Source organism: Saccopteryx leptura, chromosome 3 (genome assembly GCF_036850995.1).
Source record: "Saccopteryx leptura isolate mSacLep1 chromosome 3, mSacLep1_pri_phased_curated, whole genome shotgun sequence".
NCBI classification, from domain to species: Eukaryota; Metazoa; Chordata; class Mammalia; order Chiroptera; family Emballonuridae; genus Saccopteryx; species Saccopteryx leptura.
Genome location: NC_089505.1, coordinates 203,180,747 through 203,207,940, shown reverse-complemented (window position 1 = coordinate 203,207,940; position 27,194 = coordinate 203,180,747). Strand labels below are relative to the sequence as shown.

The following is a 27,194-nucleotide window of genomic DNA, read 5'->3' as shown; positions in this document are numbered from 1 at the left end:
AGTAATAACTAGATATTTTGTGAAGAGAAACTTTATATACCTGAGGTAAGGAAGGAAGGTAGCTGCCAACAGTCACACTGTGGAGTAAAGCAGGGAAGTAACTGGAGGTTGGTTTCTAAGTTAAGTGACACATTCCTTGGGTGTCTTAGTAGACACAGAGACATGGCCAGGTAGACAGATTCCTGGCAGTCAAGAGTTTGGGTCTATAGTTTTTTTTTAAAAAATTGAAGTATGATTTTCATGATATAAAATAAGCCATTAATTATTTATAAATATACATTTTTTTAAGTTAGTACACTCACAATACTGTGCAACTATTACCTATAACTAGTTGCAAGATAATTTTATCATCCAAAAGGAAGCCTCGTACCTATTTGGCAGTCACTCTTCGTTCTTTCCTCTACCCTCTTCCCCAGCCTGGAAACCATGAATGTGCTGTTTGTCTTTATAGATCTACCTATTCTGAATGTTATATAAATTAAATTATACAGTATGTGGCTTTCTGTGTCTGGCTTTGTCTATCACTCTTTAGCCTATGGCCTGACTCAGGACAGAACTGTTCTGCTATGAGATGAGAGAGTTGGCCTCCAAATAATCTCATTCACCTGAGTAAATTCTTCATGAGAGTCTTGCTGCTTGGGCTGGATGCCAGCTAGTTCTGGGTTATGGAAGAGGTACCAGGTTCAGTAGTTTTTCTCTAGCAAGAGGATGAGGGAAGGGGATTGAGGAAGCATGCAGATCACTTTGCCTCTTGTATTTCTCTTTATCCTAAAGAATAGCTCCCTTCCACCCTCTTTGAAAAGGAGGGCTTCTTGTTCATCTTTGCAGGCCCTCACAAGGGTACAGATTTTATCTGTGTGTGCGCACATGGATGTAAAAGTCAGTGTTCCTTCTGAGGATAATTTGATTGATGTGTATACTGGAAACATCTTTAATAATTTAATGCCTGCTTCAAAGGACATTACACCAAAAAGCATTCTGCTTTTCATTTATTCATTACACATCTGTCATAGCAGCATTCTCTCTCTCTCTCTCTCTCTCTCTCTTTGCCCTGAATTGTAGTGTCATGGTAATAATAATAATAATAATTTTTTATGTTCAGGATATTTTAAAGGATTATAAGCTTTTTAACTAATGTTACTGTCTTATTTAAATTGATCAAATTGGTATTTCAGCGCCATAATCTTATATTTCTTAAAGCTGAGCTAACCAGATGTGGATTCATTTGCTGCCTGCTGAAAGAGCTGTGCTGGAAGAGTCTAATAGAAATAATGGGAGGAAAGCATAATCCTGCTTGTTGGTGGTGGAAATGACAACAAAGAGGACAGAGCCTGAGCGTGGGCTTGGTGCCTCCTTCCCCGTAAACAGAAGTTAAAACGTTTACCAGCTCTTTGCATCAAAAGGAGGAAAAGTGTATGTGTTTAGGAATTGAGAGTGAAAAAAGGGGTAAGATGGGAAATATAAAACTAAAAACCAGCACACAATCATTTTGCAACTCACAAGTATAAATTTAGATGTCAAGAAAGGAAAACAGACATTTTCCAATTTAGACAGAAGGTAGTCACCTTAACAGACTTTAGCAAGCTCTTGGAATATATTCCCAGAGAGTCAAGGAACCTATCTAGATTTCTAAATAATTATAGTAAATTTGGAGTTTTTTTCTGTTATTATTATTGAACATTTTATTAACCCTTTGAGTAGTGAGTTTTATTCATGCTCGTTGACCCCTGGGAGTGATTTTTTTTTTTTTTTTTTTTTTTTTACAAAAAATGAAATTAGTTCCAATTACAGTTTTATTAACTTAAAATCATGTTTGTTTGATAACCAATTTATGGAAACAAGAAGAACATACATTTGCCTTTTTTAATGTTACCGTACACATTTTTAAAATAAAAATTTTTGTTATCTGGATGCTCAGGAGGCACGAGGACGTAAATGAACATTTATACTACTCAAAGGGTTAAGAAAATAATATATAACTTCTCTTTAAATTGAAACCAAAAGTTGCTCTGAGTAGAGAGGCACAATAAGAATTATAACAATTTTAGGAGTGTGATCTGCCATTTTCCAATTCTCAGAGATAATTTAAAAAGAAATTTCTTATTGGCCATTAGTGTTGTATTTCTGGGTGTGAAGTTTTGTCTGTTTGTTTTTTACAGTACTACTTCAGGTACTCTGCTTCACAGACTTTAAAATGTGTTCTCCCTAGTTTATACCTCAAGTCTTTCATAGAAATGTGGAAACATTCTGTCCTCAGGTCACTAATTGTAAACAGTAAAAGCAATGGTGCCTACCGCTGATGTTTTATTTCTGATCAGGGAAAACACACTTGAGTGTGCCTGCAGTGGTGATTATGTGAAGTAGTATCATCTTGTGTGATTTGTTTAAGGGAGAGAAACAGAATATTGGGGTGTATTTGGGGTTACAGCAGACTGAGTGAACGCCTTGGGGTCAAACCCTGGCCCTACTTGCTCACCCAAGTGTGATGCTGGGATTGCTGAGTGAGTCCTCATTTTCCTTCTTTTTAAACTGGGTAGAAGAAGTGTGTGCTGTAGGGTCCCTGTGAGGGTTACCTGAAACTAATGCATGAGCTGGAGGCGACACAGGCAGGCGACAAGTGTGCTTTTTGATAGTTCTTTTCACTCACACATACCATCCATACCAGACTTTGGAAGTCTTAGTGACCAGACGTGAGATCTGGCAGTGGGCTGCTGCATCCCACATTGGAAGTCCCTTACTTGACATGTGCTCCTGCTGTTTCTCTCATTGTGCCCTACTGTAACATGGGGTTACTGTACTTCTCTGAGCTATTTGCTGTCCCAGACTGTTGTGCTTGTCTCCAAGTGCCCTGGGGTTACTTCTTAACACAAACCAGTGCTCTGGGTCTATTTGCTCAAGTCATGGTGAGTAAAAGCCCCCTCCAAGTGTCTGTTAGGTCCCATGGTGAGTATCCCCCTAAATCGCTCAGAGCTACCAGGAAGGGAACTTGCATCTCTGGCCTTTTCCTGGTCTCTCTGACATATTGTAGAGAGCCACCCACAGTATTCCCCAGACTTGGATCCTCCTCCCAGCTCTCTCCTGTCTGAAGTCCCTTCTCTGACTCCATGTCTTACTGAGGAAGCCCCCGACTTCCTGGTCCTGGCTCCTTCCTGCCTCCAGAAGCTTTGCTCCTCAGTGACGCATAATCATCATGTTTGACCTGGGACATTTCCTCAGTTCTGCTGTGTGTGTGTGTGTGTGTGTGTGTGTGTGTGTGTGTGTGTGTGTGTCACACACAGAGAGAAAGACAGAGAGAGGGACAGATAGGAACAGACAGGAAGGGAGAGAGATGAGAAGCATCAATTCTTCCTTGTGGCACTTTAGTTGTTCACTGATTGCTTTCTCATATGTGCCTTGACCGGGGTGCTACAGCAGACAGAGTGACCCCTTGCTCAGGCCAGTGACCTTGGGCTCAAGCTGGTGAACCTTGATCAAACCAGATGAGCCAGCGCTCAAGCTGGTGACCTCAGGGTTTCAAACTTGGGTCCTCTGCGTCCCAGTCCAATGTTCCATCCTCTGTGTCACTGCCTGGTCAGGCTCCTCAGTTCTGTTTTTATGATCACATTGCCTATTTCTTCACCAGGTCTCCTCTGCTCATCCCTTCACGTGCGTCTGCCTCATAGCTTTGCCACGTTTGTTCCTACAGGGAGAGGGTGGGTGGGACATGGGTGTGGAGGTGGGGACATACTGTTTTCTCTTTTTTAACTTGGAGATTTTACTCATCTTTATTCATGTAGGTCTTATCTATAAAACCCAGAAATCCTTAGCAAGCAATGTGGGTTGCATTTCATGAATGTCTTGTCCTTCAGCACCATCTGGCTGATCTACTTCCCTTCCATCTTAGTTTCTGCCCAGAACTCGGCCTTCCCAAGGGCCTTGCCCTGGGCAGCATGCTTAGGCTTGGCAGGGACCCTGCATACCCTGTTTGACATTGGCATCTGAACGAAAATTGGAAACATACAAGCTCACTGTACTATTAGTTAATCTGCATAATGGTAACCACTGTGTTGTTTGGACTATCTTAAAAACAACAATTTTTCCCCTTCATTTAAAAAGTGTATCTTTGATGTCATGTAATCAAATATGAGACTTTATTTTTGACAGAATATAGGAATTCATGATTCAACTCTTGTATCTTCAAAATAATGTGTGGAATTTTATCCTGAACTTTTCATCTATTCCTCTTCATTTACTTCCTTCTTTACTTCTGAAACTGCAAGCTTATGTTGACTGATTATGTGAACTTTTAAGACCATTAACAGTCCCCTAACAAGTATTTGGGCCATGAGAAGAGAGTGGATTTCCAGAGCTGGAAGGCAAGTCAGATTATTTATGTCTCAAGTCCTCATTTTACAGATGCTTGAGGACTGACCTGTCCAGTGTCAGAGAGCTAGAAAGAGGCAGGTCTGTGGTCCTAACATTCTATGTTATTCCTACCTATCCTCTAAAAAAATAGCTCTTATTTTATTGGGGACAATCAAGAAATATGATAGTGCCAGGAAAGAATGTATCATAACAAATGGGAAGGGATTTTAATGTGATTTTTATTTTATTTTAGGATTTGTGATGTGCCAGGCACTGTATATAACTTATTTCATTTGATCCCCATGGAAGTTTTATTGTATTTCCATTTTATACTGGGAATCCGAAACTCACAGAAGTTAGGTAAAGCCAGTAAGTGCCTGGCCAGGACTTGACTCTGAGTCTTCCTCTCTCCAAAGTCTTGGCTCTAGCATTCATCCCCCCACTCTCTTTTAAAGCAGACTTACAGGTATCCAAGTAACAGTAAAAATGACTCATTAGAATTTATAAAATGCTTGAGGATTTATTATTTTTATAGAAAGGATTAATAGTTTCTTGGTCTCATGTCTGTATAACAGTGAATTTGGTATTTGGCTCTATACTGTCAACTCTCTTAGGCACTGTGTAGAAAGCTGTCCACACTTAGTGTTAGAAAACCTGGTGGGTTCACATCTTGGTGCCATCCTTATTGCCCTTTTTGTAGAGACATAAATATGCTAGTAGTGAGTGTGATATTTTCTCTAGTGTGATGTTTGTCACTACTGGTGAGTGTGATATTTTCTCCACAAAGAATTTTTCTCCCTCCTCTGGGACAGACCCTCCACTAAACATTGGTCAAGGACCTTGAGTGTAGTTTCCTCTCTGCCATGGGGATTAAGAGCATTGCTTCTAATTCTGGCTTTCCCATTTATAAGCAGTGGGATCTTGGGCTATATTTTAGATCTCTTTGTACCTTAGTTTTCTCACCTGTGAAATAGGTATAACACCAACCTCACAGGATTGTCATGAGGATTAAATGAGGAGATACTTGTGAAGAATGGCATTCAGTGGGCACTCAGTAAAGGTTAACACAGTGTATACAGTGAAGTACTATGGAAATGTGAGGAAGTTTTACCTGACTATAACATAATAACCGCGACATTATTATAATGTGCAGAAAATATCTGTTAAACTTCTTACTGTTATCCATTCATTATTTCTTTTGATCCATAAGAGATCAGCAGAAATAGTAGATGAAGAAGAAGATGGAGAGAAAGAAAGCAAGGATGCAGAAAAGGAAGAAGAGTTTTTAGAAAAGAGTGGTGAAGTTGAAAAGGAAAGAGATGAGGAGGCCACAGCTGCCTCTGAGCAAGCTGAGGAGATGCCGGTGCACACAGAGGAGCAGGGAGGTCCTGCTCCTGTTAATAGAGGCACCGATGAAGAAAATGGTGAAGAATGGGATCAGGTCAACAACGAGCTTCAGGAGGCGGTGGTTGAGGAAATCAAGTCTGAAGGAGCTGGCAGTGAACAAGAGGAGGAGGTATTTCTGTTGCTTTTGCTCATTTGTGTGTGTGTGTGTGTACACTTAGGGAATTATTCAAGTGCTTGGGACTTGAATTGAAACTACTTGTTGAGTCAGAAAAGATCTAATACCATTTATTTGACTATATTATTACAATAAGTTAAGAAGTCCTGTCAGCCACTTTTTTGACCATTTATATATTGATATATCCTTCCTCCCTTCTTCTGTTCTTCCCTTCTTCCTGCCCCCCTTCCTCTCTCCCTTCCTCCCTCCTTCTCTTTTGCCCTCCCTTTCCTTTCCTCCATTTCTCCATCCCTCCATCCCTCCATCCTTCCATCCCTCCATCAGTTTCATACCTTAGTCTACAAAATATTTACAGAGGCTCCTAAGAACATATACAGTGGTCCCTCGTCTATGGCGGGGCTTAGGTTCCAGAACCCTCCTGCGATAGGTGAAAAACAGTGAAGTAATGACCTTTTATTTATTTTATTATTTATATATATTTTAAGGCTTTATATATTTTCATATTGTTTTCAACTTTTTAGGCTAGAAAATGCTTACTTTACCACAAAAATAATTAAAATAATAACTATATTAAAATATTCATATACCACAAAATTCCAAAATATAGCAAAAAATCTATGGTACAAAATTAGATATATACAATTTAAGAATCCACGATACAGTTGACCACGAAAAGTGAACCACAATATGGTGAAGCATGACTGTACAACAAAACAGAGACATATATAAATAAGAAATACAGATGAGTTAAGACCAGGCAAGATATAAACCAACAAAGTGAGACATAAACATGATTTAAAGAATAGTCTCTGTTATGGGTGACTTCTTTGCTCTCTAGAGCTATTAAACTTTAGTTTGTGTAGTCCACTTTGAATGGATTGATTGAATTAAGTGCACAATATTCCAGATACTTAATAATATACAACAAGGGTGAAGAACTGTGTGTTGAAGCCTCCTTTGCAGCCTGTTTTTCCGCCATGGCCCTGGAGCTAGATATTCTCAAGTCCAGGATAAATTTCAACAGGATAGATTGGGTTAGAGGCTAATGAAGAGACTAAGGTTGAGTCTCATAGTGTCAGAGGCTGGTGTACCCCACAGCTTTTCACCATTTGTTGTGCCCTTCTTCCTGTGTCTCCCTCAGCTCAGAGCTTACCTCCCCCAAGGCTAGAACCCCTGACATGGGCCTTGGTCTCTTCATCCCTGAAAACCCAGTATGATGAATGGGGTCTTCCTGATTATTTATTATGAATCCATCTGTTTTATCTTTCTTAAGCAGACCAAGTTTAGTAATGGTAAAGTGTAAAATGATTTTGTGGGTAAATTTCAGTAACCAGTACAGAGTTATCTGTACTCCACTGTATGTATGGCTTGTACAAACACATTCTTAACATCCAAATGAAAGCACTCACTGTGTCTCTCGTCTTTTCTCAGCATGAGGTAATCACAGTCCTACTCTGTAAGAAATTTCCCATATGTAGTTCTACATGGCTATTAAAATTCAGCTAAAATTTGTGTTCTGAAGTTGTTTATAGTTAAATTAAAAACAGAATTCAGTCAATTACATGATTCCCTTTATCTCCATAAGGAAACAAAATTTCTCAAGGAAGGCAAAAGAAAAACTGTTTCTCAAGGGGAAGCAAATTCTGGAGACTCATACAGGAAGCACAGTCATGTAGGGTAACACAGAGTGTCCTCAGTGTCATGAGGCTCTTTGTTATTATAGTGGCCTTGGATAAATGTTTAAAGCATAAAATCAAAGTGTGAATTCTATGCAGGACCAAGTATGCATTTTTCCAGTGGTCTAGCTTCATTTAATGTTATAATTCAAATAGTTGTTTTTTTTTTTTGTATTTTTCTGAAGCTGGAAACGGGGAGAGACAGTCAGACAGACTCCCGCATGCGTCCGACCGGGATCCACCTGGCACGCCCACCAGGGACGATGCTCTGCCCCTCCGGGGCGTGGCTCTGCCCGACCAGAGCCACTCTAGTGCCTAGGGCAGAGGCCAAGGAGCCATCCCCAGCGCCCAGGCCATCTTTGCTCCAATGGAGCCTTGGCTGCGGGAGGGGAAGAGAGAGACAGAGAGGAAGGAGGGGGGGGGTGGAGAAGCAAATGGGCGCTTCTCCTATGTGCCCTGGCCGGGAATTGAACCAGGGTCCCCCACACGCCAGGCCGACGCTCTACCGCTGAGCCAACCGGCCAGGGCCCCAAATAGTTTTTTTATAGAAGTAAATAGAGTTCCTCTTTCTATTTCATAAATTTAATTTTTAAAAATAGTCTTTTTATAGGAATTGGATATCAGTCAAGATCAAGGTTATATAATTTGAACTACAGGTGTCAATGGTATGTATGGAAGACAGATCTAATCTTTTGGCACTACTTAGGGATTTTAAGAACTATACAGATGCTTAGGACAGAGCAGTTACCCACAAGAGATTCAATTTTTTCTTAACTCATCTCTCTTATAATGATAATATATTCTGTTTTCATTCTATTTGTGATAGTATGGGTACACTTTAAGTATACCAACTATATGAAAAACAGATTTATATGAATTATAAGTTATACATTAATAATTAACTTTTTCAAAATGATTCCTTACTTATAAAATGACTAAAACTTCCATTTGTCATATAAAATTTTGTTCCATGTAACAATTCTTAGGCAAAATGTGATATTATTGGAAGAAAACAGTAAGAAATATATGACAATTACACAATAACCAGCTGACATTTTTTGAGTTTGTACTGTGTTCAAGATGCTATCTGAGCCAGGTAGCTTGGTTGGTTAGAGCACTATCCTGATAACGCTGATGTTGTGGATTCAATCCTCTGTCAGGGCACATACAAAAAAATCAACCAATGAATGCATAAATCAGGGGAACAACAATTGATGTTTCTCTCTCTCTCTCTCTCTCTCTCTCTCTCTCTCTCTCAAATCAGTAATAATAACAAAGGGGAAAAAATGCTGTTTGAGACACTTCATGAGATAACAATGTAAAGTAAGATACAGTTCCAGTAATCATTTTTTCTTTTTTAGAACATAAATCATGGCCTGTAGGGAATGGGACCTGGAGCTATTCCTATTTGCCCCACATTGGTGGTCATTGTGGGAGTTGTGGAGCCTCCACGATTCCATAGAGCAGTGTTTGAGAACCACTTAATTCCAATCTCAGCCCCTTGGTTTTCAGTCTAGTGCAAAAGACAAATTATAAATGAGACAATAGCAGTAATAACATATGAGAAGTCCAAGTGGCCGGGACGAAGGCTACTGTTGGAAAATGCTGCCTCTGTGTTTTCATTTTCTGTCCTGCTCTTATCTACCTGATACTTTATGCCAGTTGGCACCATAGTCACAAAGAATTTGTGAATTATAGTAGAAAACTAACAGAAGAACAGCTAGTATGGGACTGACTAATGTGACATGAGGGTAGAATTGCTACATTTTCCTCTTCCCTTTTCTTTGACAATGCTAAAATGAAATGTATAAATATACTGTCGAGAATAAAAGCTCAAGGAAAACACCAAGAAAAATAAAGCCTATAGCACAAGAAATGTCTGTGCCCTTAACACAGAGTGGATTATGGTTTTAGAAAGGTCTTCTGTATAAGTAGTATTGAGATTGGTGTGTCCATTTGGTAATGATAGACTAAAAAATGAAGGTCCCCAAGGAACTGTTCTAAGTTGAATATTTAATGGTTAAGTGGAATATTGAGTACTTTTTTCCTTGTAAGTTTTATTACTTTTGTATCTAAATCAATATCTTGTTTTGATCTGTTTTCCTCCAGGCTAACTTAGACCCTCAAAGACCACCAAGGCCAGAAGTAAAAATCAGCAGTCCACAAGAAAATGAAGACAGCGAACAAAGCAAGGACTGTGCTGTCGAAGCATAGGTGATTTTAAAAAAGAAAGTATTTTGATTATAAGAAAAATGAAGAGTTATAATACTTGAATAATAAGTATAGTTACTGCTAAACATAATGTGACAACATGGTTCTAAACTACCTACTAAATTTAAAAATTGGACTTAATAGGAAGGCCAGATAACTTTAAATAACTACTAAAGGAGAGTGATTTCTCATTATGGAATATATTTTTTAAAAACTCATTTAGAAAAATAAGAGAGATAGAGGAGAATTTGAACTGGAAGAAGTTGGGCTCTTGTTCTTATAAAGAATGAAAAAGAATTACTTTTGTATATATTTTTTATAAATTTAGAAGCAAGATTATTAGATGGCAGCTTATGCTAAGGTACTTATGTAAGAAGGCAGAAATTTTCAATGATAATAGCAAAACATGTACTATTTTTTTAATGCAATAAACTCTTGAATAAACAAATTATAATTTAGTTTCAGAAATAATTTGGAAATGGCAGTAAATGGAAATATTTCCATGACTTGTTGATATTTCATTCTTTCTTCCTCCTAAGCCAATATTAACCTTAGAAAAATTAAAAAGAATGCAAGCTATTAGTTTTGGAAGGAGGAAGTGTTCACTTAGTGTATTAGTGGTTAATATTGTTATGTTCCCTCCTTAAGTGTGTCATGTTTTATCCTTGTGGCTTTCATGGAACAGTCAGGTAGGACTTATAAAGGAACATCCAGATTGGCTGGATGTTTGCAAATTTTGGTATCCTATGGATTTCCATTGATCCAGACTACCTTTATTAGTGATATACATCTCTTCTTCCTCATGTTAGGAAACTCAATATTAATTGTTCCAAAGATTAAACTTTCTCTCTCTTTTTCTTAACAAAAGAAAATGTAGGCTTATGAAGAGTTTCTCATTGGTAAATTCCACTTGCTTGTTGCCTTATTTCTGTTAGGACTGTCTTGTCATATTTTGTCTCTGAGGATACCAGCAAGTGTTTACTTTAAAGCCAATTGTACTTAGACTTTCTAGTAGATCTCTTTCTATATAATTAGAAGTTATCTGATAGAAATTGTTGGAAAAAATGTTTGTAAATTATCATATGAAACCAATTTCCAATTACTAGTTTGTGGGCTGATTAAATTAACTCACAATTGCCTTGTTAGATACATATAGGGAAAACCATATTTGTATTAGTTTTTTAAATTCTCAAGGGATGATGCAGTTCTTTATTAAATATAGAATTAATCTATTTTTTATGTTAAGTAATATTTTGTTACATAGAAATATAAAATTGAAATTTAAACTGCTAGTGTTTTTTGCCTGACCAGGTGGTGGCACAGTGGATAGAGTGTTGGACTAGGACATGGAGGACCCAGGTTTGAAACCCTGAGGTTGCTGGCTTGAGCACGGGCTCATTTGGTTTGAGCAAGGCTCACTAGCTTGGACCCAATGTCATTGGCTCAAGCAAGGGGTCATCCGATCTGATGTCGACCCCAGTCAAGGCACATATGAGAAAGCAATCAATGAACAACTAAGGTGCCGAAACAAAGAATTGATGCTTCTCATCTCTCTCCCTTCCTGTCTGTCTGTTCCTATCTGTCCCTCTCTCTGTATCTGTCACAAAAACAACAACAAAAAGAAACCAATAAACTGCTAGTGGTTTCATAGATTCCATTATTAATTATAACTTCAAAATATTTTTCCCCTTAAGGTTTTATAACCAACTATTTGGAATAAGAGTAATTATATAAAGTACTTAATAATGTTATAGAAAACATATATTTTCCCTAGCAACTATTTTAATATTTTCCACAAATAGGGAGTATAAGCAGAGATTATAATGTAACAGTATTAGAAAGAGATAATGATATACAAGTATATTAATCTGGGAAGATGAATTATTAAATGGGGTAGTATGTTTCCAGTTTAAAATCTAAGTTATGCTGTCTACTAGTAGGCTTACTTTTCAAATGGGACAACAGAAGCAGCATAGACTATAAACAACACTCTTGTGTTGCTAGGGAAATAGACTACCTGATTTTTTAATGTTAAAATCCACACTATTACTGGGCCTGGGGTTAATGATTTTTAATCATTTATAAAAATAGGGGGTTAAATATATAGAATTAAAACTAATTATCAGGGGGATTCTTTCTCTTTTCTTTCTTTAATGAATTTTTCTCTTTTTCTTTTTTAATAAAGCTGCTCTGTGTCTCTTATTTCTTCTTTTATTCATCGTACTCTAAAGCTTAGATTTTTCAGGAACTTTTTAAGAATCATCTTAATGGAAAACAATGTTATTTCACATTAAAAACAAAGTTTGGTATTTTAAATATATTTTAAGAAGGTGATAGGCCACAATGACTATGGCAAAAAATTGAAAAGTGGGGATGTGATACTTCTCTTTGTATCTTGCATATGTGTATTTTACCATCTGTTAACAAGATGCAGTTGTGATCTTACTTGAGGGGATGAACAACAACTAATAACTTAAAAAAAAAAAAGGAATCAAACATGTTATCTAACCAAGGAGAAATCATTCACAGAGAATAAATGTTGTGGACAGCATTTTGCAGATGACTTTAACATAAGTAGTGAAAGTTAATCCACCTCTCAAATGTGGACATTTTCTTGGAGGAAATGGTGGCCTCAGAGGCATAGCAGCTCCCTAAGTCTAGACTCCCTGACAGATTTGAACCCGTTGTCTGGGTGATCAGTAGAGATCCTAGTTTAGGCTTTGGTATGGTTTTATGTGATAACAAATAGAATGCTTTAAGAAGTTTGTGTTTTTATGATAGATTTCATAGTTTTAATTTTATGGAACTTTTATTAATTTACTTTTATTATATTTGTAGATAAATTGTTGGTTAGTTGAATTGGAGCACTGGGAGTTTTGCAGATCAAATAAAGGAAATTTTAACTAAAGTCATTTTCATACCAAGGACATTTTACGTGTTTTAGCATCTTTTAAAATAACTATTGAAAAGTTCATGGACTTCTAGTTATAAAGCATGATGCTATGTCCATAAGATAACATTTTACTCATTATTATTTTTCTAATGCATAGGGTGACTTTTTATTTATTAAAACATTTCTTGGTTATGTTTTTGGGGAATATTAGAATGCTAGACTCAAAAGAAGATTATGACATTCTGTGTATTCTATTCTATTCTGAGGGTTAGTTCCTGTTGTCTATAAAAACTGAACTAGCTTGTGTGGCTCAGAGTCAGTTAGCTATCTCTGTAGGCTCAAGGTTGTGAAGCCATACTAATATGAAATTATTCATAGTAATGCTTCGAACTTACTGCTCATAAACCAACATTCTTGAAAATGTCACTCTATAACCTACCTTCTTCATAAAAAATGAAGTTAACTCAGCTAGGAAATATTTGTGTATTAAAAATTGTGGTTGGAGAGCAACAGGAGGTCATCCTAATCTTGTTAACTGACTCTCCTAAAGAGACTCTCTATTCTTTCTTTTTGTTGTTGTTGTTCAGTACTTAGCAAAACAAAATTTTATAAAGTAGAATAGATTAATTGCTAAACAGACAGCATCACATCTGAACTGGTGCCAATCTAAATAGAAATAGACTGCTATATAAATACACACATATACAGAGCAAATACTTATGCAGATGCACTCACACATTTTAAAATATTGAAAGGGCCTCCTCAGGCACAGCATTATTAATGGAACAAAACTCTTTGTTTGTTTGTTTGTTTGTTTATTTTGTATTTTTCTGAAGGTGGAAACAGGGAGGCAGTCAGACAGACTCCTGCATGCGCCCAACCAGGATCCACCCAACCAGGATCCACCCAGCATGCCCACTAGGGGGCGATGCTCTGCCCACCTGGGGCATTGCTATGTTGCAACCAGAGCCATTCTAGCTCCTGAGGCAGAGGCCACAGAGCCATCCTCAGCGCCCGGGCCAACTTGCTCCAATGGAGCCTTGGCTGTGGGAGGGGAAGAGAGAGACAGAGAGGAAGGAGAGGGGGAGAGGTCACGAAGCAGATGGGCGCTTCTCCTGTGTGCCCTGGCCGGGAATCAAACCTGGGACTCCTGCATACCAGGCCGACGCTCTACCACTGAGCCAACTGGCCAGGGCTGGAACAAAACTCTTTGGAGAGAAGCAATACATAAAAACACATGGAGAAGCAATGCTGAGAAATGATATATATCATGGTGCTTAAAGACTTGGTTCCCGAAGACTTTAAGAGTTTTAAAAATCTTCACAAAATAAGAAAGAGCCCAGCATTTTAAGGAAAAAATTATTCTAGGGAGGGATTTTACTGAAATAACTAGGGCATATAGTCCTTTAGTTCTTTGTCATCGGTCTTAAGTACCATGTACTGTCGGTGCAGAACATTTCATACCACCAAGCTGTGTCAGAAGGTTATTATTGCTTGTGAGTGTGTGTGTGTGTGTATGTCTGTGTGATGTACATCACTGTATATAGAGGACTCTTTTCAGTAACAAGCAGCCAGGATTACTACAAATAGAATGAAAGTAGTCCACTATCTAGCTAGCTAATGTTGAAGTGCAGTGCAGAAGCTTTGTGGCTTCCTTGTATAAATGTAATGGCCTAGAATGTCCCCACTGATTCAAAAGGTTACTCTGTCATTCTAATGTGATGAGCACATACAGTTCTTATTATTAAATTTTATTTTTGTAAATACAGTAAGATTTTTGCTTGTATCCTGGTATATAGATGGGTCTGATTTTTGTTCTTACCACATGGAGTTAGTGTATTTCTGACTATGAAGTCTAAGTGACTTGGACAGAGAATGAAAGCATGTCCCCACAAATTGATAGGGAAGAAAAATATTGTTTATGACCCCGTAGGATATGAAGAATTAGGAAAGAATTTTAGAAATCTAGATAACCATAAAGCACCTATAAAATAAGGTGGTAACTAATGGAAAATAACAATTTAGCTTAAATCCATGAATAGTACTAAATGAATTTTCTAATTTCATCAGCTTAAACTACATAGTATAACTGAGTGTTTGAGTTGTCACAAATTAATGGCATGTGAGAAGAGGGAATGACTATAGCCTGTTTTAGAAGAAGTTGGAGAAAATCTATTGTTTTTGCTTGTGTTTTTCCTGTGCCTTAACTTTTTAGTATGTTCAATGATAATGGGTGATTATCAATGTTGTATGTAAAGACTAAGTTGAGCTTATTATTTTTATCTGATTTATGTTTAGAACTTTTCTTTATAAGGAGAATTATTTATCAAATTCTGAGCATTTAGGATTTTACTTCTATGTCATTGCTCCTGGTAAACTATAAAAGTTCAGTGTAATAAATAAATAGATCTGTGTTTTTATAATTAAATTGTGTCTGGATAGTTTATTATTTGTTTATGATATTGTGTTGCTAATAGGTTGGGTATTCTCTGCATGACATTTTTCACAAATGCAATAGGAATTTTTTTTACTTAAACTATGTAGAAATTTAGCACATTAAAAGACTTCTGTTTCTATTTGGCATGAATATTAAACTTTATTATATAAAGAAAATGATTTGTATATCTTCATATACATGTTTAGTTGGTAAAAATTACAGGTATGTTTTAAAAAAAAACATTGTTTTTTTCTTTCATGAAAGAGTATTAGAGAAACACAGGTCTAGAAATTTTGTTATGATAAATAAAGGTATCTCTAAAAGTAAAGAATAAATTACACACATTGCACATTTTATATAGATATAGCTCTAGGAATAGATTTACAATTTTACTAAGAGATTGGCTAAAATTCTTGTTTGTAGGATATTCACTGTTTTCATTCTATTGAATTAAAGTAGTTTCGTTTTTTCCCTCCATGTTTAAAAAACAATATCCACTAAGCACAAGCATTTTGTCTTCTTGATATGTAGTAACAAAATACATGTGATTTGGGGACCTGACTACAGAGAAGACAGTATGCACCACTTGTGCAGTTGGCCCTGTGTCTTTGTTATTCTAGGAGAGTAAAAGAAGCAAACCTCCACACAAAGGAGGCATCTAGATTGCCAAAGTCAAATCTCTTTGGACCATGTGGCTAGTCAACATTAGAAGCTTCCCTCAATCAATGATGGTCATTTTCCAAGGTATTATAAAATGGCTGGCAAGCATTGATTATAAAATTCTTGTTTATGAAGTCAAACATACATTTCTGTAGGCTTCCAGGTGATTTTTCTCCTCTAATGGGGTGTTACTTTATTAAATCATCGCACAGGTCTCTCAAATGCCCCCACAAATACATCTACCATTAAAGAGACAAATGATTCAGGGATGGCCTGCATTTCAAATGCATTGTTTAGTAATAACAAAAATGGTTAAAAAATGAAAAAAAAAAAACACCCAAAACCAAAACACTGATAAAGCATCTCTCCTTGGTTTCACTATATTTGTTCGTTTTGGCTATAATCCTCTTCCCATCTCCATGAGCAATCTCAAACACAGTCATAACCTTAACATCACCCTATATGCTAGTGATTCAGAAATTTGTATCTCTGGGCCAAATTTCTCTCCAGGAGTTCCAGATCTGGGTGTAAAACTCACAGGTTGATATTCCGTAGTTACCACATACTGAAATGTTTTATTTATTTTTTGACAGTGTGTATCTATTTTTACATTGCCCATCCTGGTTAATGATGCATCTTACTGCCCAATTAGAAACCTCAGGGTCATCTTAAATTATTGCCATTCTCTCTGTGTCAAATCAGTCATTTAGTTTTATGTTGTTTGATTGTTTATCTAATGCTTAGAAATGTTAGTTCACTGTGTATTAATTTTCTTGATCTTGTTTATTGGCCAAGAGGGTTCCTCTTCATCAATTCATATGTTTATCTCATTTTTTCTACTAGGTTTTAGGTACTTTGTTATTGCTTCGAAGGGCTTCTTTATATATTCTTCATAACCTGGTTGTGTGCTTCACAAGTATCTCTGCCAGCTTGTGGTTTACCTTATTTGCTTTTCTAAAAGTGATATTAGCCTAGATAAATGTTTCATATTAATGTAGTCAAATATATTTATCTTTTTTATAGTTTATGGGATTTTTGTGATTTACTTAAAAAATTTGTCGGAATGTTGATGCAATTATATTCTGTAATACTTCCTCATTTTTTAAGAAAATTTTGTTTTTCACACTTAGGACTCATCTGTCAGGCATGTATTTGTGTGTGCACTGGAGTTAGGGACCTAACTTTCTTATACTTTTTTATATGGATATCAACAGTCTTAGTACCATTTATTGAACATGCTGTCTTTTCCCCATTGATTTGTAGCCAGAACTATATCAAGTTCTCATGTTTTTTAGGTAAATTATTGGCTCAAGATTGGAGGAAAGTCCTATTGGCTCTAGATTGGAGGAGAGACTAAATTATTTCCCTTCCCCCAAAATTTGTATGTTGAAGCACCCAGTCCCCCATGTAATTGTATTTGGAGATAGGGCCTTAATGGAGGCAATTTCAGTTAAATGAGGTCATAAGGGTGGGGCCCTTATTCTATAGGACTGGCATCCTTAGAAGAAGATGAGACACCAGAGGTCATTCTGTGTGCACATACAGAGGAAAGGCCACATGGGGACACAGCCAGAAAGCACCCCTTTACAAGCCAAGAGGACAGGCCTCACCAGAACCAAGTCTTCCAGCACCTTGACTATGGACTCTTGTCTCCAGAACTGTGAGAAAATAAATATCTGTTGTTTAAGCTACTCAGTCTTTGATTTTTTGTTATAGCAGCCAGAGAGGACTAATCCAAATTCTTTATCCTTGTTTGTTGTAAAGTAGTGTTCCACAGGTTTACATCGAGACACCAAGGCAGGATACAGAAGAATTTTTAGGAGGAGATTTATTTAATAAGCTGGCTGCATATGACTTGCACGGGGTATAGCTGACCCAAATCATGCATGCATAAAATAGCCCTGCAGCTCATTATATAGACTTGATCACACACAGGTTAGGGGGAAAAAGGAAGGTGAAACATGACACAATAATCAATTATCAACAAACTCACAACATTTGTCCATAGGATCTATAAAAAACATTCCTACATATTAAAACTTTCAAGGTAACACAATAGTGATGTCGCTTTACATATCAAAGACATTCACAAATCTTTCAGTGTCTATCTCCCCTCCTTTGCCTAGAGGTATATGTATGTCACTCTCAGGGTTCCAGGAAGGGAAGAAGAGCTAAAATCAGTGTAGGATATGTAAATATTGTCTCTTATTGAAAGGGAAAGGAAGTTCTTCAGATAACCTTTATTCTATAGTTAAACTAAATGACCCAGTCATCTTTGCAAGCCAGAAAGCTTCTGCATTCTTCTCCCTCCATTCTCCAAAGAAAGGACAGGGCAAGAAGCCTGACTTTTTCTCCTAAAATATTAATATTAATTTTTGCAATTCTTTGGTACCTTACCACATGCTGAGTCCTAAATTCTATAACGGGAGTTTATTTCTTTATTACTTTTTCGGTCAGTGAATATGCAAAAGAAGATATTAATTTAGAAGGTTTTCTTAACAAATTCTATTTGTTTTATACTCAAGATAATTTTTTTTATCATATATTATCCACATTGGTTTCTTAGTCTTCTACTAATGAGCTCCCATTCTTAGAAGGGTATTAGATTAGAAGGTATATTAGTGAAGCGGATCCAATGAGGGCTGTGTGGGGTCCAGCTCTTCAAATATAACCTGGAAACCACTTCTTCACCTATTTGGTGATGATTCCTTTATATCCAGGAAGGTCGACAAGAGTGAGAGACAATGCGAAAGGTTCCATATAAAGTATTAAAAGGCAAGGTTCCTTTCTAATAAAAGAATTAGAACATATCAAGCATGCAAAAATGATCATTGTAAAGTGCAATATAAAAGAGCATGTCCTACTCCATGTTTCATTCCTTCCCTTTTTTGTAACTTTTAGTTGGGATCTTTTGGAATGGGAATGTCCCAAGCCTGGAGGTACCCAGCTCTCCTTGTGCTAACCCATTATGTCCTTATATTCCTGGATGAAGGAAACATTGTTTAGTAAGAAAATGGTTTATAGAAGAGGGTTTATCTGTAGATTCTCTGGCCTGATGTTCTGTTTCCATTTTGTTTTATTGGGCTCTCGATTCCAAAACTTTACTAAATGATTGTAGCTTTATAACAAGAACTGATGTCTGGTTGAGTGAAACTCCCTGTTCAATTCAAAGCTATTTTGGCCCTTTACTGTTTCAAAAAAATTTAAGATCAATTTGTCAGGTTCTGTGAAAAAGCCTGCTGAGATTTTGATTAGAACTGCATAGGTCTTTATGATATTAAGACATCCTGTCTATAAATTTGAAACCGCCTTTTACCCAGGTCTTTAAAAAAGTCCTTCAAAAGTTTGTATAATTTTATTTAAAAATTTTTAAACATCTTTGATTATATTTATTTCCAGATATTTTACAGTTCTGTGGCTGTGGTGGATGAAATAATTTTTAAATTGCTTTTTAAGTATTAATGATATCTAGGGATGTTATTGATTTCTATAAATTGATATTCTATTCAGCATGTTCCAGAACTGTTACTAGAAGTGATTTGTAAGTTTCTGTAGGATTTTTGTGGAAACTATCATATCTGCGTGACATATTTTCTTTTCCAATCTTAAAAACACCTTTTTGCTTATCTTATTGAATTAGCTAGAACAAATTAGCAAAAATTATAGCACATATTTTTGTCTTCCCCTGGCATTAAGAGGATGCTTCCAGTATTTAACATCAAATATGATGTTTGCTTATATTTTTGGTAGATATTTTATATCAGGTTGCATTTCTCTTTTATTCCTAGTTTTCTAAGATGTGTTTTATTTGAAAATTCTGAAAGGATGAAAGATTCTCAATTTATTAAGGTTTTTATTATTTTTTTCTTTAGTTAAATGTTGTGAATTACCTTAAATTTTTCCTAATGTTAAACCATTCTTAGATTCTTAGATAACTATCTCACAGGCTCCTAAGAGATAGCATGAACCTCTTGAGATCCACCCTAGCTTATTGGTAAAGAAACAAACAAAAACTATCTTCTCAAAATAAAAATCCAGCTTTGCAATATTCATGGGCTCTCAAATTTGAACTACTCCAGTAGTAGGGACTCTTAAAATAAAGGATGTACATAGAAGAACCATGCTACTCTAGGGCAGTGGTAAAGGAAATGTAAAACTTCTCTAGAGACATTTCTACACCCTGGAGTGCAATTGTCCCATGCAAAATAATCCACAAATGGCTCAGCAGACCAATGGGCAAGCCACAGAAGGAGAGGACCCTCATGAGGTCAAGTCAGCTGACACAAATGGGGAAATAGACACCCAAGGAAATAGAAATAATAACTTTAAATTCTTATGACTCTAATTAAATAAATCTAAATATGGTTCAAAATTATTAAAATTATAAAATGGAGAGAAGACATCATAAAAGAACAAGATCATGAAAGAGATGAAAGCATACACTTGAGAAACTTAGTAGAGCTTCTGAAAATGAACACCAGTCATTTTTCCCACTTTATTCAAGTACAATTGACAAATGAAAATTTTATTTAAGGTATGCAGTGTGATAATTTGATATACATATGTACATTGTGAAATGTTTACCAGAGTTGAACTAATTAACACTTCTGCAAAGGAGAAAATGCAACTTTGTTGACCTGGAGGATTTAAAGAGAGATTGCAGTTCCAGCACCCAGCATAGACCAAGCACCACGCAGCTGTTAGACATTATGGTTATTAGCTTTCTGACTTGGTTTTTGGCATCTTCTTTTGAAATGCCTGCCAACTTTCCCTGGCTTCTTCCTGCTTCTTTGCTATCCACCTTAGAGCCAGAATTGATTCTTTATTGGTGCTTTTCCATTATTGACAAAAAATACTCCCCAAAGCTGTATACCTGTATTACCTGTATTTATACCTGTATAACCTTGGACTGGCTAGATTCATGACCTTTGTCTATTGCTAAAGCTGATGATTAATTTTCAGGATGTGTTGTGTAAAAGAGGGGAAGAGGGTGATGATGGTAAGGATGGTAAATAGATATGTGGGTGGGTGAGCGTGGGACGGATCAAGCTCTCACTGCTTGATGTTTTATCATTTTGGCATTGACTTTTTGGTAAGCTTTACAAGATTGAACATACAAGCTGTTTACATATGAAATTGGGGGGTTGCCTTTGTATTTACCTTGGAGCCTTAATTACTGTTGATCCCAGCCCAAGTGGAATAGCCACAGATGATATGAATGTAATTGGAAAGTTTCTATTATGCAATATGGTTATCTTTGAACAAGTCAGTGTTAGGCTTCCTATGAAATACTAGTAGGTAACCAGATACCTGTTTGGACATCACGTGAGTGTGCAGTTTTAAGAATTGTCATCTTTATCATTAACACAATATTTCTTGAGATTCCTGCAATGGACAGCATTCTCTCCAGCCTCTGTGTCCCCACCTCTCTGCTCCTGATCTCGTAAGTGGCTCCCCACAGAGAGGGAGTCCCCAGAGAAACCCTTGCTCTCTGTTTTTCTTTGCATTTCTGAAAGGCAATCTCAAGTTGGAAAATAAAATCAAATTGATGATGACTTGGGCTATTCATACAAGGAAATACAACTTTACCCTTTATTTCTAGGAGTGAAAATTTTAAATCCACTGAGATTATTTCAAGGTCTATGTTCATTATATTCATTTTCTGAAGAAATTTTCCTAGGAAGAGTATCTGGTTACTTGTCACAGAAATTGTTTTCCTCTCTTTGACTGAGACCATCATCCTCAAACTAATTTCCTGTTTAATGTTCAATATTTGAAAGCAGGGAATTGTCATAATAAATATAAAAATGTTTGAAATGATGGTGGAAACACATTCAGAAATTTGGTTGCTCAGGAAATAAATTTTTGCCTACTTTATTAAAAATCTGGACCTTATTTAGCATTTTTCTCTCCTCATTTGTATTCTCATCAGTCACCATTGTCGAAAGAACTTTATTAAATATTGAGTTCGACATGGCACTATGAGAAAGCGATTGGGTCCCTGTCCACCAGCAGCTTCAAGGATCTAACCCCCAAAACGGGAAGGAATAGAGAGTGTGCACAGACATAACAAAATATAAGTGTGGATTTCATAATTGCACACAAAAGTTAAATGCATTTTTTAGGATGTGGGCGAGAAGGAAACTTGGGAATTGCATCTTGATTAGCATTTCTGCCCTCTTCAAAAAGAATGTGAGTTTCCACAGAAGAGACTATGCATTTGCAGCTTGATTGAATGAACAGGGTGAGGCAGGTGTGGAAGTAACTGAATTCTATGTTAGAAAAGAAAATAGTTTGATGGGCCACACAGAGTGGTGGAGTAATGAGGCTGGGGACTCAGTCAGTTGGTCTGCAGGAAGTGAGGTCAGCACAGCAGAAACCCAGCTCTTTGGAACTGACTCGCTCAGCCAGCTCAGCCAGTCCCACTCCATCCCCAGGAATAGCAAGAGGTGACTCCAGACTGACGAGGCCTCATCATGACAGGCCCACAACTTTTTGCATGTTACCAGAAGCAGATGAGTTTTAATCAACCCTCACACTTGTCTGAGCCTTTTATCCTACTGTTGGAGCAGCATGATCTTGTGACGCAAATGCCAGCCTTGGAAGTCAATAGAGTCAGATTCTATTGTTGGTCTTTTCTGGGACAAGTCACTGGCTGGAAGTAGCAGTCATTCTGAGTAGCTGAGAATAACTAACAAGATATTTCAATGATTTAATAAATCTTTCTCACTGAACTACATGGAAAGACGTGAAACATTACACTCTAGCTACTCACTAGCCTTAATTAACTTGATGTTGAAAAGGTCACTGCCCTGTCTGGCGGGTTCCAATTCACTTCAGACCCATCTGTGGGAGTGACTGTAAGGGGTGACAGAAAATGTGTACACAGGCAAATGGGAGCCCTATGCCTTCCATTGGGGCCTTAAGTGAGTATATTTCAAAGGAGCCACACCCCAGCTAATAACAATCGGCATTTATTAAGGGCTAGTTTCTGTGCAAGTCACTCTCACAAGAGATTTACTCATTTAATCCTCATCAGCAACCGTGGTAGGCACATTCTATTATAATTCCTGATTTCTGAGGAAACTGAGGCATAGAGAGTTGTAGTGGCCCTGGCCGGTTGGCTCAGCTGTAGAGCGTCGGCCTAGCGTGCGGAGGACCCGGGTTCGATTCCCGGCCAGGGCACACAGGAGAAGCGCCCATTTGCTTCTCCACCCCTCCGCCGCGCTTTCCTCTCTGTCTCTCTCTTCCCCTCCCGCAGCAAGGCTCCATTGGAGCAAAGATGGCCCGGGCGCTGGGGATGGCTCTGTGGCCTCTGCCTCAGGCGCTAGAGTGGCTCTGGTCGCAACATGGCGACACCCAGGATGGGCAGAGCATCGCCCCCTGGTGGGCAGAGCGTCGCCCCATGGTGGGCGTGCCGGGTGGATCCCGGTCGGGCGCATGCGGGAGTCTGTCTGACTGTCTCTCCCTGTTTCCAGCTTCAGAAAAATGAAAAAGAAAAAAAAAAAAAAAAAAAAAAGAGAGTTGTAGTGATTGGGCCAAAGTTTTTCAGTCTGCAAAGTGAAAGAACCAAGATTTGAATGAATGAAGTCCAAGTCGAGAGCCTGCATGCTTAACCGCGGGGCTTTGCTGCCCCCTCGTCAGTTCAGGCTGTTCTCCCACAGTTAAAAAGGCACTAGCCATGCGTGGGTTTTGAGGCACTCAAATCTTCCAGGTATTCCTGTAAACACACTTTAGGATAGGTCAAAGCATGCAAGGCCCTCAGGTGCTGCATAGGAAATAGAATCTTACCAATATTACACACAAGTGGTGGAGGTCACCAGGAGGTTGGGTTGGTATGAAAAATTATTGCGGTTTAATGAACTAAAACACTTCACTTCAGCAAACATTTATTGAACTGCTCTTGTGATCTAGATACTATATTAAGTATTGAGAGAAATATGAGTAAGACATGGTACCAAACTTCAAGGACCTCACTAATGAGCTGATTTGCCCTTTATAAAATTTCTGGGAAAACAAAATTAGCAGGCTGGACTGATCTTTTGTACACTCAGCACGGGGAGTCTTACCTTCACTGCACTGAATCCTATGTAGGGGTGACATGTATATTTCCTGCTGGCTTTTTTATACCCTGTAACGAGTGCAGAGCTCTGAGATAAAGGAAGTGTTCACTCTCAGACATTTTCAACAAAGATGAGATGCAGCTTTCTCATCTTTTCCAGAGGAATCTATTCACAGGTAGGGACATCTTCAAGTCAGCCCACTTGGGTGTAAATGTGAGCTTGATCACTTCTGGCTACATGTTTTTGGGTGAACCACTTTATCTCTCTGCGCCTAGAGCCCCTTATCTATAAATAGAGAGAAAAAAAGTAGTCACCCTTAGAATTCTTTCAACAATAAATTAAATGCAAAACTGCATGACAGTGTTTATCCCATTGCATGCAACAGAGAATGCTCTCAGTAAGTGTAAACTGTTTGGATTATTTTCTCGGTTTAGTTCTATTTCTTAGTTCTGTCTCCTCCTGCAGGACTCAGGAAGGGACTCGAGCAAAGCAAAGATTATAGATTTTAGGCCCTCCCTCTTCATTCCTCCAAGAGCAGCTAGTAAATTGGCCCAGGGGCAAGCTATGGAAATGACAAGAGCAGCATCTCTCACTGATATTCTTCATTTATCAGGAGGCAGAAGGAGTGAATGACAAGGGAGTGAGTCCTCTGGAATAGACTCTGAAGCTGGTAATGTACCCAAGACAGAAACCTTGAGAGAAAGCCATCGCCACCTGAAGGATTGGGGCACAGAGCATTCGCTCTCCTTCAGCTCTGTTCTCTGCGGTCCAGCTCCCCACTCCTCTCCCTTGGGGCTGCACTGAGCTGTCGCCTACCACCTTCAAGTTTCCCTGCCTCCTCTGCTGGATCCAGCCTTCTGTAGAACACCTCACTCTCTACCGTGACAGCCTCATCCCATGGTGCTGCCTGTTGCATAGCACTAGAGAGCAGTGTTCATTCTGGAACTGCGCTGCTCGGTGGCCTTGTCATTACAGATGGCCGCTCTCTATTCTCCCCAGGGCTCAGGGCTGCTTCAATGACAGTGCACTTAATACAGTTCTTTCAAGGTGATGCACACACTGTGCTCTGGAAATTTGCATGTGCTGTTGCCTCTGCCTTGACAGCTCCCCTCTCTCCATATAGTCCACTGCCCCCCCAAACACCAAAGGAACAAATTCCTCCTTAGGCCTGCTTAACTTTTCCTATTTCAAGATACAGATTAAATATCAGGTCCTCAGGGAGGCCTGCCCAGAGTCTTAATCTAGGACAAATCTCTTTGCGTAAACAGAAATCCTTGATGCTCCTTTTTTTATATAGCCTTTTTTTTTTTTAATATAACAGTGATTTGCTTGAAGTCTCTATAAGGCATGTGGGTGGACAGTGTGTCTACCCTGGTCGGTGCTTTGTGAGCAAAAGGGCCTGCTCCCCCTGCCCTTCCCCGCCTCTCTCAGAGGAAACCTCCTTTAACATTTCTTGTTTGAAACACTTCCAGTGGCTTCTTCCATAATTCTAGATAATATACTTATTATTTCTTAATTTATAAGACAATAATGACTGCTTTCCTACCATAAGAGATGAGAATTTAATTTACTTTCTCCGAATCTCATTTTATTGCCTCCCTTCTTTCCAGTTTCTGTTTCATTTTCAGTTCTTTCATTGGGTTATTTTTTTTATAACTGTACTTTATAAACCGGGGTCACTATTTCTTTCCATAAATGTGAGACAATTACTCTTGACTCCTCATTAAATTGGATAAGGGCATTAGTATTCCTACCATTAGCTCCTCTTATCTTTCCCCGTCTGCTTTCCAAATTCTGCTAGCTCTACCTTTAATATCTTCAGATTAATCACATATGCCATCTATTTTATAATCATTATTTAGACTTTCTTTTGTCTACAGTTTGATTTTGAAAATTGAAAAGAAGTAAACAGTTTGTTTTGGCTTTGGAAAAACGTTTGTCTCTGCAGAGCTGCCCAGGCAGTAGAGTTCAGTTCTTTCTCTGTGGATCCAACATCCCAGCTCCTATTCTACAGGAAACACGTTCTGCCTAATGGGAAGGTCCAATTGCAAATGGCTTCCTTTTTCTTAGACTTCATCAATTTCCCCCCATGACTCCACAACCATGCTTAATATTTGGACTGTGATTTTCTTGTGCAGTTTATTTTTAAATCTTATTTTTGGAGTTTCTATCACCTTTTTCTTTTTTGATTAGAGCATATCTCTCTTCTGTAGACTACAAGATACCTAACCATCAGTTGTGTGAAATCACAGCTTTTCTTTTTTCCCTGCTTTATTGCCTTGTAGATGTTGGTTGTTCTTTTTGGAAGTTTGTTGGTTCCTTTTTATCTTTTGTGTTCTCAAATTTCACAAGAATGTTTCTAACACTTTTTATTGGGATTTAAAATTTTTTGTTACTAAATTTATTGGGGGTGACATTGCTTAATAAAATTATATAGGTTCAAGTGCACAATTCTATAACACATTATCTGCTTATTGTCAAATTGGCTTTTTTTTTTTTTACCATTCACATTGTTGAATATTCAGCAAGCACTTTCAATATGAAGACTTCTGTATTCTTCAGCCTTGAGGAATTTTCTTCTATTTATACTTTCTTCTCTATTTTTTATTTCCTTTTGATTGGCTCTCTGCCTTTTACTTCTTTGTCTTATATTCTTATTTTTATGGAGGGTATTTTATTTTTTGGGAAATGCCTTCACTTATTCTTTTATGAATGTGTTGTTTTTATATCATTTGATGTTTCTTTTCATGGTATTCTATTTTTTATCTTATTTATGCAAATTTTTCTTGCAGACTAATTAGATTATTTTTAGAGTTGCCCTGTGATTTCTGGAATACATTTCCCACAGACTCTATTATGTTCTATATATAGGCTTTTTCAAGATGCTGGTTTTCCTCAGATGTCTGGTGATTCTGGTTGTGTGTTCCTGTTTAAGAAAGAAGAATCAGGTGGTTTATTCAGGATGCTGGAGACAATTTACTCCACCCTTAATTCAGCAGGCCCAGCTCTTCCATCAGGCTCTTACAGGAATGAGGAGTAAAGCCGGCAGCTCTGATTTTGATGGAGTAATAATGGAAAGACAGCCATTAGGTTGGGCTCCTTCAAATGCAAATATTAGATGAGGAGAAGCTTTGCTCTGGGGTACCCATAGCCATACTCACAGTCTTAGTCCACACACACACACACACACACACACACACACACATTAAATTAAATTAAAAAAAAAAACTCTTTAGTCTTCCTATTAAGCACCTCTTCTATTTTCTGTAATGCCAGCACAATGTCCAGGTCTAGATAAAAAATGCAGTAATTATTTTAAATGACCGTATAATAGTCGCACACAGCTTTTATGTGTTTGCTTTTGTGGGTTCACCACTCATTAAGTCAT

General features: G+C 37.7%; 1 protein-coding gene across 1 annotated transcript in view; it reads left to right on the top strand.

Annotated features, from left to right (window-relative positions):
* The window catches only part of DCDC2 (doublecortin domain containing 2), a 264,811-nt gene extending 249,782 nt beyond the window's left edge, over window positions 1–15,029 (top strand). Inside the window, exons 10-11 of the mRNA XM_066377153.1 lie at window positions 5,555–5,860; window positions 9,652–15,029. Of these exons, the coding sequence (XP_066233250.1) occupies window positions 5,555–5,860; window positions 9,652–9,756 (411 nt within the window). The 3' untranslated portion in view covers window positions 9,757–15,029. The remainder of the gene's footprint in view (window positions 1–5,554; window positions 5,861–9,651) is intronic.
* The last annotated feature ends 12,165 nt before the right edge of the window (window positions 15,030–27,194 follow it).